The sequence below is a fragment of the Pteronotus mesoamericanus genome, unplaced genomic scaffold (genome assembly GCF_021234165.1).
Source record: "Pteronotus mesoamericanus isolate MK-2021 breed Mesoamerican mustached bat unplaced genomic scaffold, CSHL_Meso_final contig_347, whole genome shotgun sequence".
NCBI lineage: Eukaryota > Metazoa > Chordata > Mammalia > Chiroptera > Mormoopidae > Pteronotus > Pteronotus mesoamericanus.
The window spans coordinates 12490067-12505061 of NW_026555137.1; the positions used below are offsets into that span (position 1 = coordinate 12490067).

A 14995-nucleotide genomic window follows, 5' to 3' on the forward strand; every position below is an offset into this window, starting at 1 on the left:
TCTCTCCATCCTTTTTAAAGCATCATTGCTCCCTGCTCATGGTGGAGTTTAAAGAGGAGACGTTTAGGAACAGGAAGAAGAAATAGTTCTTGGGAAACCCTAACTGCGCCAAGCACCAGCTTGGTTGGAAGATGATTTGTTGATGTAAACAGCATTTCCTTCTCAGGGATGCCACTCACGTGTTTTTGTCTCACAGGGGTGTTTTCACAAAAACACCCCTGTGAGACAAAATCACGCATCTTCCTTCCCTCCTGTGCCTGGGAGCTTGTCAGCCTTCTGGAGAACCTCCTTTTACTTTTGGTTTTTCTTGGTGAAGACCATGAATCCTTAACTAAGGTTAATAACAGAGTGGGACCAGGTTCTGGCCATGTGCCAGGCAATCATAAGCAGCAATGCCGAGCGGCTCCCAGATATCAACATCTACCAGCTGAAGGTGCTCGACTGCGCCATGGACGCCTGCATCCACCTGGGCCTGCTGGAGGAGGCACTCTTCTATGGCCTCCGGACCATGGAGCCGTACAGGTACGTCCTGGGGCGGGGTCGGGGGGTAGGGGCTCAGCGGAGGCCTTGGCTTTGGGCAAAGGATGGGCATCGTGAAGTCGTCTGGATTCCCACTTTCTGTTGCGTGTCCCGCCTGCTGCTCAGTGTGTCTGCAAAACCAGCCTTGTTCTGTTCACTCCTTTGTACGATCATTTATGCGTTCATTGATCACTGGTAAAGTTCCTTCCGTGTGCCTGGCACTGCGGGTCTGCAGAAGCCAGGAGACGCCGTGCCGATGTGGGGCCAGTGAGGACGCTGCGGTGTGCCGCTCACGGCGGCGGAAGCAAGCACAGTGGTCCACGGGCGCTGGAGAGCCCTGCACAGCTCAGGCGTGGCCCGGGGGTGGGGTCGTTCGCCTCAGCTGATCTAGGTGAGAGGAGGCAGCCCAGTCTCCTCAGTGGGTCCTCGTTCTGGCTGACAGTAGTGATGGTGTCTTCCATTCGTCAGGGCTTCATGATTTACAGGGTGTCCTCACTCGAATCCTGTCACCCGTGATCACCTTAGATCCGAGCAGGAGAGCAGGGCGACAGGCTGCTCCGTGAGGCATTGAGCCAGGTGAAGGGACTGTTGGTAATTCATTGTCTCCCGTCTGGCCGCATCTCCTTCAGATCAGTGGGTGTTTTGTCCCTGGATGTTCTGTGAACTCGGAGGAGCTTTGGAAGTGCAGGAGCCTGGTGCTGAGAGTGTGGGGCTGGTGGGCATGAGGCCTGGCTGTGCAGTGAGCCAAGGGCATGTTTGCAGGTCGAGACAGGCCGGTCCAAGGGAGAGGGCAGAGACATACGTACCGTCGCCTGAGGGTGGAATCACCACCCCAGCACAGAACAAGGCCATTGCTGCTCACAAGGTGCCCCCAAAGCATGTGGGATCTGGGGAGTTGGTGGGAGGCCCCCGGAGAGCAGGGGACCCCTTCCGGGTGGCTCGGAAGACCATACAAGCGTGATGGCAGCCCAGGGGCCTGTGCAGTGGGAGAGTCCAGGCCTCAGTCTGTGCAACGTGGGACGGCAGGGGGAGCGGGTCTCCGTGCAGGGGGGGAGGGAGGCAGAGCCCTGGCTCCTGCCTGTCCCCACCTGAGGAGGAGCCTAAGGAGGCGGCTGAGAAGGGGAGGTTACCAGGGTCAACAAGACAAGGACAGAAGCGTCTAGGACATCAGTCCAGGCAAAGGAGTCAGGAAGCCAGGCCTGGGCCAGGAGCGTGGGCCAGGCAGAGAGGAAGTGGAGGCTGGCAGAGACCCCAGCGGCGCGGTGGGTGGCAGGGGCTTGCAGCCAGGGCACCGGGGCGGCCCCGAGGGTGTTCTCAGGACTTCCGCAGGTGGCTTCTTCCAGGCTCCTTCCACTGCCTTGTGGCTGCGCAGCTTTGGAATCCAGACTGTGAGTCAGCTTTCATCAATCTTGTAAGAGAGCGCCTCGGGGCCAGGACTTGGACTTTCCCATGATCCTGCACTGCGTACGCAGTGTGATGAATCTTGTGGGTTTTCCGAAATATGAATTCAACACCAAGAGATAAGGCTTCATGCTCCAAGCCTTTGTGTTGCAATGAGAGGCAGGTGGGGGGCAGTTGGTGTTCCCTCTGTGAACTCCAGCGCTTGGTCTCAAGAACCAGACCCTGGGCTGCTGGGTGAGGGATGAGTTCCAGCCAGGAGATGTGGACTGAGGAAACGCCCCGTCTCCAGGCCTCCCAGCAGCCCGCAGCCCGCAGCCCGCCCCGCCTGCCCCGGCCTCCCCCGCCTGCCCCAGCCTGCCCCGGCCTCCCCTGCCGCTGACCCCCCGGCTTTATGCTGCTCCACCGCTTCCCAGGGTAGGCCACACACCTTTGAGAGTGCTGCTTCTGCACATACTCTTGAGTCCTCTTTTCCCCACACCTACCAAGGAAGCCGCCTTTGAAGAACTCACTTAGCCCTTAATTAAATGGATGTTTTACTGACTTAACCTTGAGTCAGACCCTGGCATTTGGCAGGTCACAGTCTCTCCGTACGTGAACCCTCTCTTCTGACACTGGCTGACAAGAGTCCAGGCCTCCCTTGTTCCTCGTCCCTGGAGCTCATTAGGAAGGTGCTCTGCGGTGTCCTCTATCTCAGGAAACCCACCCTGCATTGATTTGCTCCACATGAGCGACGTCTGAGTTGTTTGCTTGCAAAGCTGGGGTAGAGGACAGGGCTGTAACTAATCCAGAGCCAACAAAGTGAAGAGAAGGAAAAGGTGTCCTTTAGGCAAGGACATGGGTCAGCGGGGGCTAACTGGACTGGCCCCCGCCCTAGCAGGTCTGCAGTGTTGACTAGACCATTTACAACAGCCAGGTGGAGGTCAAGTGGCCAGGGAGGATTTTGTCACTCCTGACCTTGCTGACCTCAGAAGAGAAAGTGTCCAGGTTCCGTTTTTACCCAAATCACCATGTTGCCTTCAGCTCCCTTCTTGCTCCTCGGTCATTTAATACTTTTATTCAGTAGACGTTCTTTTCATGATGCAACACAGTATTAAGTTCTTCGTGTGTTGTAAAGCAAGTTGAAGTTAATTCACGTACAACAGAATTTATCATCTCTAGCTCATGGTGTTTCCTCTGAGTATCTGTATGTACGTCTGTGATTACATATGCAGAGTCTCTGTCCCTTAGCATTGTAAACATCAAGCAGAATGAAAGTGATTCCAAAGGGTTTTATACATTTTGTTTAAAATTTTGATTCAGTCGAATCTTAACCATAAGATAAATTGGGTCCCAAGAGTTAGTTAGCCAGTTGGTAGCCTGGAACTCGGGAAGTATTTTCCTGTTGGAGAAAGGTGTTCCGGACCAGGGGGAGGTTGCCTGACCACCTCGCATCTCACAGGCGTGTGCTTTACAGTTGGAAAACAAAAGACATAAACAGAACGGAACATAGGTTTAAAATTGATTTCAATTACAGCAAACACAAATTAAACTTGATTTTCTGTAGGCACCAGAGAGTGAAACGGCAATACAGAGGCTTTTGAAGGCTTTGAAGGGGGACTTTCATTGTATCTATATCTGTCTGTTAACTTGATTTTTGTTCCAAGAATAGTATATACTTCGAAGAAAGGACATTTTCGCAAAGAACACAAAGGTAAAAACCACCCACATCTTTCAAAGTTCTGTCTCGCTCCCCAGAGATATAACCGTGGTTAGGGTTCTTTCCCGAAAACTTCAGTGTGGGCGCCCACGCTTCCGCTCCTAGTGCGTTCCATAACCCCCGCCGCCGCTGTCCGTTTGCGCTCGTTTCCCCGCCTGTCCTCACGCCCCGCCCCCCAGACTCTCCTCTGCCCTCATTCTCAACGCTTCATGCCCAAAACGCCTCCCCTGGGCTCCTCCACTTTTCCCTCCTTTCCTTTTTGTCTCTCTTGCCCCGCCCTCTTCCTGTCTGTCCTGGGGAGAGACTCAGTGCCAGTCTTGATCTGTTCAGGATGCCTAGTGAAGTGGTGGGTAGGGGAGGGGGGACAGTGAGAAAGAGAAAAGGGAAGGAGGAAGACTTCTTAGTGGTCAGACAGGAAGAAATAGGACCCCTGTATGTCTCCTGTTCACCGCTTGCATTTTTCATCGTACAACGAGGCGTGGGCATCTGTGCAAATCCGCTCCTGAGTGTCTGCTTATTCTTTGTGACAGAGACACAGTATCTCATCTCATGAATATCCCCGCGTGTGTAGCTCAGCCCCTGTTGTTTCCATATATGTTCACAGTGTCAAACAACGTTGTGATTAACATCCACACACGTGTGTGTGTGTGTGTGTGTACCGATGTGACTGAATGTGTAGGATAAAACCCTATGATAAATTTCTAAGTGCTGACTTGCCTGCATCAGCAGTTATGTTCATTTTAAATGCAGATAACTGTCCCCAAAGTGTGTGCCCCATCCACCACAATGTCCCTCTTTTCTCAAGAGAAATGAGACTGGATGACCTGGTTTTTATTATATCTGATCTAAATTCATTCCGGAGTATGTGAGGGCCGCCTCCTTCTCCCCGACCAAAGCCCGCTCCTCCGGAGTGAGATCTGCTGGTACTGGTTTCGGGGTCTGCAGATCGTGTGTTTGTGGAGGGAGCGTGACATTCCCACGTGTCACCTGGGAAAGAGGCGGAAGAGCAAGAGTGACAGAGGAACTTAGCGCGTGTGGGTGGGAACATGGCGCCCTGATGGCGGCGCAGGAGGGAGTGCGAAATCCCCCTTGAGGAAGAGAAAGCTGCAAAGAGTGAGATTTCAACCCGGTTTTCTGTGCTTTGTTGTCAGAAAAAAAAAAATGGTGGGAAGAGGCGATGGGAAACGCAGCTGGTGGTTTGTGGACATGACCTGTTTACCAGTCAGGTGTTTGTAGCTCAGAGGTTGCCAGTAATTACATAGAAGCCACGTCAGTTTTCATTTTGCCAGTCATTTTTAACTTTTTCCCTCGGGAGCTCTGGCAGATAAGTTGATAAAACGTAAGGTTTCATCAGTGCAGTACTTTCCGCGACTGATTTCAAGCTGGCTTTCCTCCTGAAGACGCACAATTGCTCATTTGTGGGGTTTTGTCATCCATCAATATGACGGTCTGGGGCGGGAACCAACAGAGCTCGCAGGTGCACGTCCCAGTGGGGGGCCCGGGAGAGTGCCGGGCGCCGCACCCACCCACACTTACCTGGGCCTGCTTTCGCTGTCCCCCCGCCCCCCCGCCCTGTGTCACGCACGTGCTGCTCGGTTGCCCCTGTCTGCCTGCCTGTCAGGGGAGCCCCTTCCTGGAGGGGACGCCCCTTGGTGCACCCGGTGCAGCGCTTGCCGCAGCCGCACAGAGTCGGGCCCAGGGCAGGAGTCGGGGCCCTTCTCCCCGGCGGGGCCTGCGTACCGGCGCCTCGTCCTGTGTTCTATCGCTTCCCCCGCTGGCTTCCCCCATCTTCCCTGGTGTGCTTTGCGGAGTTGTTGCTCCAGTGAATGAACTGGTGTCTTAGCCTCTGTTTACTAAGTGGACAGTGATCCCTTAGCCACGTAATTACTTTTTTCATGCTGTAATTTTTGATTAAAATATCTGGCAACTGAACCTTTCTGCAAGATTTTGAGCCCCGTGTATATAAGTGTAAAATACTGAGTTACCTGATATGTCTTTCATAAGCAGGATCTGTCTTTCTGTACAATTAATTTCTTAGTCACAGCCTGTGTCGTCACACTGGTGGGAAGTGGTCACCTGCATGGCACTGGGGAAGGGGCCCACCAGGGCCCTAATGCTGCTAATTCAACCTGTTTACTGTCAGGCATTCTTTTAGTTTGATTCCGAAGGTCTCTCTCAATTCGGAATCTAGAGCTACAACAAACGGAAACAGCGAAGACAAAGAGGGAAAAGGGAGCAAGAAGAGGAGAAGCTGATGGTAACGATAGTGACTACAGTTGAGTCACTCTGTGTTTATTAAACCACTGGCTTGAGCGCACACCTCCTTGTGCTTTACAGGCACGGACAGCCTGGCGCTAATCCGCGGCTTCGTGGAGGGTAAAGGAGAGCCTCACGGGCCATTTCTCTGACTGCACTTTTGGGGGGAAGCGTAGAAATGAAACTCCTCCTCCTCCAGGGATCCACCGCTCTTCCCTTTATCCCACACCCCCTTCCTTGAGATGCCACCTGTGCGTTTGGGTAAAGCCATATTCACTGGCCAGCTGTGCTGGCTAGTTTCAGCCTGAACTCACCAGAGTTATATGAGAATGACCCAGACATGTGGCCTTAACTCTGGTCAAGATGTCAAGTGACAGGAAATGAGGCTCTAGTAAACCAGACAGCTGCAGGCACCCCAGGCTCATCAGCGTCCAAGAGGCAGATGGCGGACCTTTAGTTAGGCTGGGACGTCACCGGAACGGCCACGTGGCCCCATCCCCCACACGGGATGGACCGCTCTCGGCGTCGCCTCCTGCAGGCACGGGGCCCTGCGTCCCCTGAATAGGAGCATCTCGAGTTTCTAGGCCAGGCACTTCCTTTTTTCAACAGTATTTATTGTGACCCCTTACGGGGACAGTGGTAGAAAAACATTGGGGGACAAAACAGATGGGACGAAACAGATGAAGGCCTAGCTCTGGTGGACCTTTCCCAACAGCAGCTCAGTGCCCGGAAAACCAGGCGTTTGTGACCCGGAGGAGGGATCCCTGGGCCGACTCGGCCCGGCCGATAAGGAGCCGGTTCTCCCAGTGCCAGAGGAGGTGGCCCTTCACCGGTCGGGCGCTGATACCTCCCGGGGTCCGCTGCGTGATTTCAAGGTTTCACTGCTGTGCTGAAGCCTCACGTAGAGGAGTCGCTGTCACTAGCTTCCTGAAGTTCTCCCCACAGGCTGCAGAGAGCTAAAATCCCCACTTAGCCCTTCTACGTCACGCTCTGACCGCTATCTATTTCCTCGCAGAGCTGGAGGCTGGAAGCCTGAGACCAAGGTGCCAGCAAATTTGGTTTCCTCTCAGGCCTCCCTCCTGGGCTTGCAGATGGCTGCTGCTTACCCTCCTGTGCTCTCACATGGCTTTTCCTTCAGGCACATGCAGCTCTCTGTGTATCCATATTTCTTTTTCTTCTAAGGACACCAGCCATATTCATTAGGGCCCACCCCAGGGACCTCATTTAACTTAATTGCCTCTTAAAGGCCATCTCTAACTGCAGTCCTATTCTTAGGTACTGGGGTTAAGGCTATAACACATGGGTTTTAGAGGGACACAGTTCAGCCGATGACGGTGGCTCTCTCCAGCCCAGCCACGGCCTTCTGATACTTCGTACCCAGACAATCCCAGTCCCCGGCATCCGTCCCCTGCACTTACTCTTCATGAATTTGGACCCAGTGGAAGTCAAGTGTCTGGCTTGGAATTTCTTGCTCTCGGGTCTGGCACGCCAGCCCAGGGCCCTCAGCCTCTAGGGGGCCCCTTCCCCCCGTGGCACACTTCGTGGGATGTGGTTACCCTGGCACATGAGTGATACTGGCCTTGTGCTGGTAACATCTTTGAGGGCGCTCCCTGTCCACACGACTCCCACCCAGCTCATTGGACCAAGAAATGTATCCCGCCTCCACGCACAGCCTAACTACCCAGCCGCCGGCTGTGGCCACCTCCTTGGGTTTTCATTTAGAAAAGCATTTTCAAGGGCCCCTTCGGATACCTCTTCACTTTCTACTAGGAAGTACCTGGGCAAACAGGTCCAGGGTCTGGTAAGGAGCTCCCAGATCGGCTCCCTGGCCCGTGGCCATGCCATCGACGCCACTTCTTGCTGGAAGCTGGAGGACCCAGCCCCGAGCCCCTCCACAGACATCGGGAGGCCTCCGGCCTGTATTTTGAAGCTCAGTGTGTGAGTTCCTCGTCTGGCGTCACTGTTCTCCATTTGTCCTTCACTGAAGCCTGCTCCCTCTCGCCCTCCGAGCCCCCTCCTTCAGTATGCAAGCTGCCGGTTGAGGACTGCGTTCGCTGAGAGGTGCCGGCCTCCCAGTGGCAGTGCCGAGGCCGCTGGAAAAGGCTTGGGCCAGAGGGAAAGCAGCTGGAATCTGCCCCCACCTTTGGATAACTCCCTTGTTAGTGTTTCTCCATCTATAGCCTTTACCCCGTCCATGGAGGCCCATGCTCCATAAAAGGCCTCCTTTTCCCGCCTCTGATGTTTCAGGTGCTGATGCCAGGGTCTGCCTCCAAGTTCCAGTTGCTTTCCTTCCTGGGCCTTGGCAGTCTGTCATTCTGGCTCCTTTGCTTTCTCTCTGCCCGATGCAAACCTCCTGTTTCCCACCCTTACCGGGAACAAGGATACCAGTACCCCTTCGCCCCTAAATCCCACAGCCACGCACCAACCCCATTCATTCCAACCCCCACACTTACCTTCACTCTTGAGATGCTAGGCCAGGCCACAGGAAATACGTTTCATCTCCTGCATTTGCCTGACCGTCACTGAACAACCTCTCCGTGAGCGAGAGGAAAGCTACGCTCCATCCCTGGGGCTAGGTCAGCTGCACAGGAAGACATTCAGTCTTCTCCGTTCACCAGTGTGAGCAATGTATACACTCTGAGAAATGGTCTCTAGTCTTCCCATTTATGGAGCATTTCCAGAATATAAGCATTTCCCATTGTGGTTCCTTTTTTTTTTTAAACTTTCACGAGCCATCTCTGAGCACTTTGACATTCCTGACAGAAAACCTTCAGCTTCTTATTACAACAAATGGTACCCTAAGCAGCTGGATATCAAATCCTAGGGAATCTTTTGGGATGCATTGAATTCCTCCTGTTGAATTAATCTCTTGCTTGGCTGCCCTTGCAGCTGCATATCTGCCATCTCTTTCACTTTTTCTCAGCTCCAGGAAGAGAAAATAGAAAAACAGTAAAACAAAACACATTTTCGCCAGTGGAGAGCCAGCAGAAAACCAGGCAGACCCGAGGAATGATGGGTGTGACCTTGAAAGGCTCACAAAGGACCGGTTAAAACCAACTGTAATTGTTTGTAAAGTTTAATTTCTTCAATCACATGTTTTATGATTTTTAAAAAAATGCACACTCCCATGCATTTATCTGTGTATTGTGAGTGAAATCCACACTGGGTTTTCAGCAGTTTTCCGAAGGTAGATGAATGGACCTTCAGTTAAATTGCAGGGATAATGCTGATTTGCCAAACCTCATAGATTTGATCACTTACAGAGAATGGCGATAGCATTTGTAAGGAGTAGTAAGAGGTCCTTGAAAGAAATGAAAGATGGGGCATCAGTGGCCCCCAAAATGGTCATTCCCAGTTTTTAAGTGCACAAAGAAAAATCCTTGGAGTGAAGAGTACAAAGCCCTTGAGCTCCGGAGAGTGTGCTGGCTGGAAAAAGTGTGCAATATGTGGCTGTGTTTGAGGGAGGTGGCCGGGTCGGGCGCCGGGAAGCAGAGCTGCGAGAGCCCCGTGGGCTGCCGCCCCTGACCAGGGCCCTGGGAGCGGAGGCAGCGGAGGCAGGCCCGCCTGCAGAGCGCGTAGGCCGTGGGAGCCGCACTCGCTGCACAAAGGGCGCCGGTTGTGCTACCCCCCTGCCCTTCAGAGTTAAAGGGGACAGGTCTACTCTCACTGGTGATGGGGAATGTCGCCATACTGGCCTCCCCAAGTAAGATAAACCGGTTCAGCAATTGGGAAAGCGTTCGCCGGCTATTTGTTAGCATTGCCTTTCTAGAGGAATCGGCAAGAGGACTGGAAGAACTCTCCTCTGCCTTCCAGTGGTCTTAAACTGAAAAGCAATCGCTGTTATTTAGGAAGAGTGTGCTGTGGACCCAGCACCTTGCTTGTCGTCCTTCTGACCCTCGCAGCCACAGGAGGGGCTCAGAAGGAGACCGCGTCCGCCCTCCCTGGCAGGGGTAGGGTTCAGACTCAAGCCCCAGGGCCATTTATATTTTGTATAATTTTTTTTAAAAGGCATTCGTGTTAGCTTTACTTGGTTATAAAGACCTAGAGTCAGGGATGTCCAAACTTTTGGGATCTCCCGGCCACACATTAAATACATTACAACACCTAATAACAAAAACATCTCATAATGTTTTAAGTAATTCATGACTTTGTGTTGGGCCGCATTCCCAGCCTCCCTGGGCTGCAGACTGGACACCGCTAGGATGGTGGCAATGCCAGAGGGCTGAGTGCTCATTGCAGCCGCACCACCCTGCCTTCCTGCCACGTGAATCTGTCAGGATTCTTTCTGTTACACGCGACAGAAATCCAGCTCAGGCACCAGAGCACAAAGGGCGTTTGCTGCCCACATAACAGCATGTGATAGGGTGCAGGGGTGCTGCCTGGGTCCCCAGATGGGCGTCCGTCTCCCTCTGTCTCTCAGTCTTCCTCTCCTCCTGCCCCTGGCTCTGCTTCTCCCCGCTCAGCCCGTTCCTCTGCATAGCCGCCGTCCTTTCCCACGCGGACAGTCCCCCGCAGCGGGGCAGAGAGGATGCTTTCGTGCCGCCTCCTGGCCCTGGTCTTCTAGCTCTGTGACAAAAGGGAAGTTTCTGTTCCCTCCAGCCCCCATTTAAGAATATGTACTTTAGACGATTTCGTCGGCTTCTTTGGGTTTCATGTCCACTCCTGTCTGGACCGGGGGAGATGCCGTGCTGGCAGCTCCGCCAGAAACACAGGTTTGGCCCAGGACTGAAGCCTGAGGGTGGGTGGATGCTGGACAAACCTGTAGAGAGAGCCCAGGGCTGATAGATAAAAGGGTGTGCTGTGGGGGAGAAGGAGTGAGCAGCTCCGCAGTGTCAGAGTGACGCCTTGGAATAACGTTCTGCAAGAGCAGGTCTCTAGAATTTCAGAGGGAGCGGCAGGACCGACTCCTACCAGAGCACAAGCTAGCTGCTTAGGAAGACGTCTGTTAGAGGAAGACGGGCCGCGAGCCTGGCGAGGCCCCACCCGTCGTGGAGCTGTATAAGGGCCCGGATGCCTGATGGCAGTGTGTGACATGTTTTGTGAAGGTTCTTCTGTCACACTGTGCCGTATCTATTCCTGGCTGTCAGCACAAAGGAACATAGTCAGGAGACTGCGTTCATTTTGGAAATGCTGCTATAGAAAGAGTGTACTTGATTTCGGTGAGGTGTTTGATGATGTCTCCTGGTGTACTTTCTATAGATGGAAAAATATGAGCTGGTGAGGTTCATTCATATCCTTTTAAACAGCTATTTCTGAACTGTGGTTGTTAAGAGATTGATAGACTCCTTTGGGGAAATACAGAATGGATTGATGTGCCTCAGAGCTCCTTTTTTTAGTTCTAAGTCAACATTTTTGTCAAAGACTTAAGGAGATGAATACATAGAAGTTATGTATATCAAATTTTCAAGGGATGGAAAGCTGAGAAGAATAATTAATACTTGGTGGATTAAACCAAACTTCAAAATTACGTCCTTAATTAGAAACATTTGGTTGATAGCAACAAGATGAACTTAAACAGGGATATGTGCAAAAGTCTGCATTTGTGATTAAAAACTCAGTAGTAGGCTAGAGAGTTTTTCTAGTGTTTTGTTGTAGATTATTTTTGGTTGCTCCATTAGTATTGATTTCTCCATTCCCTTTCTTTATAGAACCTCAAATGTCCTGGCCATGTAGTTTGTATGTGATTGGCCACAGGATAGTCCGTGATTAACCTCAGCTAGAGAATTGCATTTTCCTGGTCACCTGACCTAAGTCAGATGAGTTAGAGCCCATGTTGGTCACTCGTGGACTTTTATTTGAGATACTAAGAAAGCAGACTTTCCCTTTCCTACTGCTCGTGATTGAGGTCTCTTGAGGCCACAAAGAGAGAGAACAGAGACCAAACCCAGAAGGCAGAGGTGAGGAATGGAGACAGATTCTGGTCACATTCACGCATTGCTTGACTCCACATTTACCCCTGTACTGTTGAATTACATAATCACTTAGGCTGATCAGTTTCCTTTTTTGTCAGCCAATTCAGTTGGATGTCTTGCTTCATACAGCATAAAGAATCCTGACATATGGGAGTCAAGGGGGACTAGTACAGTGGCCGAGAAAGCTAACACGAACTTGGGCTGCATTATTTCAAGTGTAGCAGCAGCATCAGTGGACTGGATACACGCATCCACCACACTACACCTAGAGAGTTTTTAGTCGGGAGTGACCCGGAGGAGAGGGGTCTTATAGCCACGTTATAGGAGAAATGGCTGATGAAAAGTGGAAAAGACTTTGTGAGGGAAGAGGAGACCTGCTGTGATAAGTGTTCCAACCTTTAAAGGGCTGTAGTGTGGGGAGGGAGTAGACACTGGCGCACGGCTGGAGGAGGGGCAGCTCCGATGTGTGACTCGGGATGAGAAGGAAGACGCATTCCATTCGAGTGCCCAGTAATGGACTGTTCGGTTTTGAAGAGCAGTGGCTTCTCCATCTTTGGAAGTGTTTACACAACATGTGACCATTATTGGATTTTATCAAAATAATCCTTTTTTTGGGGGGGGAGGATTGTCTTAATGAGGTTTAATGTCCCTTCTGGCTGAGCTTCTGAGTTTCAAAACATCTAAAACTTCTTCAGTTTCAAATAAAGTGCAAAATAAAATAAAGTGCAAAATAAAATAAAGTGCAAGAGCAAACCAGTCCCCCTCTACTTCTCTATTGCTCCCATTACCATTAAGCCGTGGATGGTACATGCCCTGCCCTTCCTCTGCCTGGTCCTGAGTAAGTGCAGCATTGGTAGCTTGTGATTTTCTTTCTGTAACTGAGTAGGCAGTGGAGTAAGATCGTATATACCTTCAGGGTTATATCTGTGAGTTTTATGTGTGTATATATCTATATAATATCACAGTGTGTGGTGTCAGTTGTGTATATGTACACACACCTTCACATACAGTTGACCCTTGAACAGTGCAGAGGTTGGGACGACCTACGCAGCTGAGAATCCACACGTAATTTTTGATTCCCCCAGTATGTAACTATTAATAGCCTCCTGTTGGCCAGAAGCCTTGCTGATAACATAAATAGTAAATTAACATGTATTTTCTGTGCAATGTGTTTTATATACTGCGTTCTTACAATAAAATTACCTAGAGAAAAGAAAACATTATTGATAAGATCATAAGGAAGAGGAAATGCATTTACAGCACTGTATGTATTTATTGAAAACAATCTGCGTATAAGCAGACCCACCCACACAGTTCAAACCCCTGTTGTTCAAGGGTCAATTGTATATTTGAAAAGTGTGTATTTATAATGAGTTGCATGGTATTATTTTAGTTTTTTGTTTTTTAATTCAAAGAGTTGCTAACCCTAGAAAGGAGATTTGGACATTTTTGGAAAGTCTGGATTTCCAGCTAACCGGGGGATCAGGAGCCCTGGTGACAGGGACCGCACCCCCAGGGCGCAGTCGCTGGGGCAGGCGGCGGCAGCCATGCCCTCCCGTGCTCTGCTGCCTGCTGTGGTCCCCAGCACGCCCCCTCCCCCCCGCCGCCCCAGCCCCCAGGCCAGCTTCACTCACCTCACTCACCGCATCTGCTAGTTCGCGTTCTGCCGGCAGCGAGGGGAAGAGTGTGAGATGTTGGGGCGCTGCGCACCTCAGGCCCAAATAGTGTAAGAAGGAGAGAAGAAAGCAAGCCAACTCGTCGTTCTCACCCATGAGCTTGTTATGAAAATACGATGTTTTAATTTTATAAACCAATACAAAATGCGGAATTAGTCACTGTTAGAGGTGGGGGAGTAGAGCATAGAATCTGCAGATTTATATATATATAACACCAGGGTAAAAGTTAACTAACTTTTCTCATTAGCTTCCCTGTTATGTTCTAATTAATGCGATCAAAGCTGCTATTCTCCAGAATCTGGTGCGAGCAGCTGGCTCTCTTCCTCTTAAGTAGTGGCTTCCAAAGTACATTCCCTGGGGACAGTTCTCCCACGGACAGGACATGAGAGAAGGACCCTGGTTAAATGAGCTCAGGAAGAGCTAGGCTAAACAGGACGGCTTCAGGTCGTTTGCTGAAAGTCAGTTACTGGTAGCCAGTTCATCAAAAGCCAGTTCACGGCACCAACTCTATGAAAGACCTATTTACTAAGTGTGCCAACGGTGGTTTTACAGCTTTTTCAGAAACGTTCAGCCTGGATTACTGATACTGGAAGATGCTTTCCTGAATATTAACTCATACTGAGATGCTTCCTGAAATACCAGTTTTTTAAAATTCTAAAGTTTCTGGAAGGTTGGTGAAGCAGAATTCAGTATTATTTGAAATACAGTTTTTCTGTCTAAAGGTTTGACATTTCATATGTGACATGATTGTTTCAGCTGTATTTGATTTTTCTTCTATGTGTTGGAAATATCATTTTTTATTTGAGCATTTTTAGTGTTCTTTCACCAATTCCTGAATAGCTTATTAGCCTTAATTCTGTATCTCTCTCCATTTAGAATGTAAATCAGATTGAAATTTAAAATTTTGATATCTTTAGGATGCTTTTGAATTTAATTTAAATGTTTAATTGCTAGAAATACTAAATTAATGCTGATAGGCCACTGGAGGAATTGTGGAAAGAAAACTGAAAATGCTTGACGTTTTAAACGAAGTTTAAAAAGAACATTCAGAAACATTCAAAAGAAACCTAAACAATCTCATATGTGGAAAATTATCCACTTAATTTATGTTTCACTAGCTCTTTGCACATTTAATATTTTTTGCCACTTGTACATTCCTGTCAGAGCTTTGGAAAGATTTCCATTGCAAGTCATAAGTCTTGAAGGAAAAAAGTGGCAGTAAATTTATTAATATCAGCAAATACTTTATCAAATGGACCTGTCAATGACTTGATGTGCTTTAAAATGAAGTTAAACTGGTTTCTTTTCAGCTGAACCTCTCAGAGTGTTCAGTGAATGGATGCACATTTTGGGTCTCCGAAAGAGGCATTTAGAGTAAGATGACATTTCCCAAGTAACCGTGAAAGCCATGAACCAAGCAGTCTGGTCACCTTGGGAGCCGTTGCTTGGGTATCAAGAGCGGAACTCTTTTTGGTGCTGTGTATGCAAAAGCCCCAGTAATTAGATTTTAAAACTTTTGAAAACCTGTATGTCAT

General features: G+C 50.1%; 1 protein-coding gene across 2 annotated transcripts in view; it reads left to right on the plus strand.

Moving 5' to 3' along the window:
• SMYD3 (SET and MYND domain containing 3) overlaps positions 1–14995 on the plus strand; it is a 454179-nt gene that overhangs the window by 380111 nt on the left and 59073 nt on the right. For both annotated transcript variants that reach the window (XM_054576680.1, XM_054576681.1), the window contains exon 10: positions 348–522. In XM_054576680.1, the coding sequence (XP_054432655.1) occupies positions 348–522 (175 nt within the window). The remainder of the gene's footprint in view (positions 1–347; positions 523–14995) is intronic.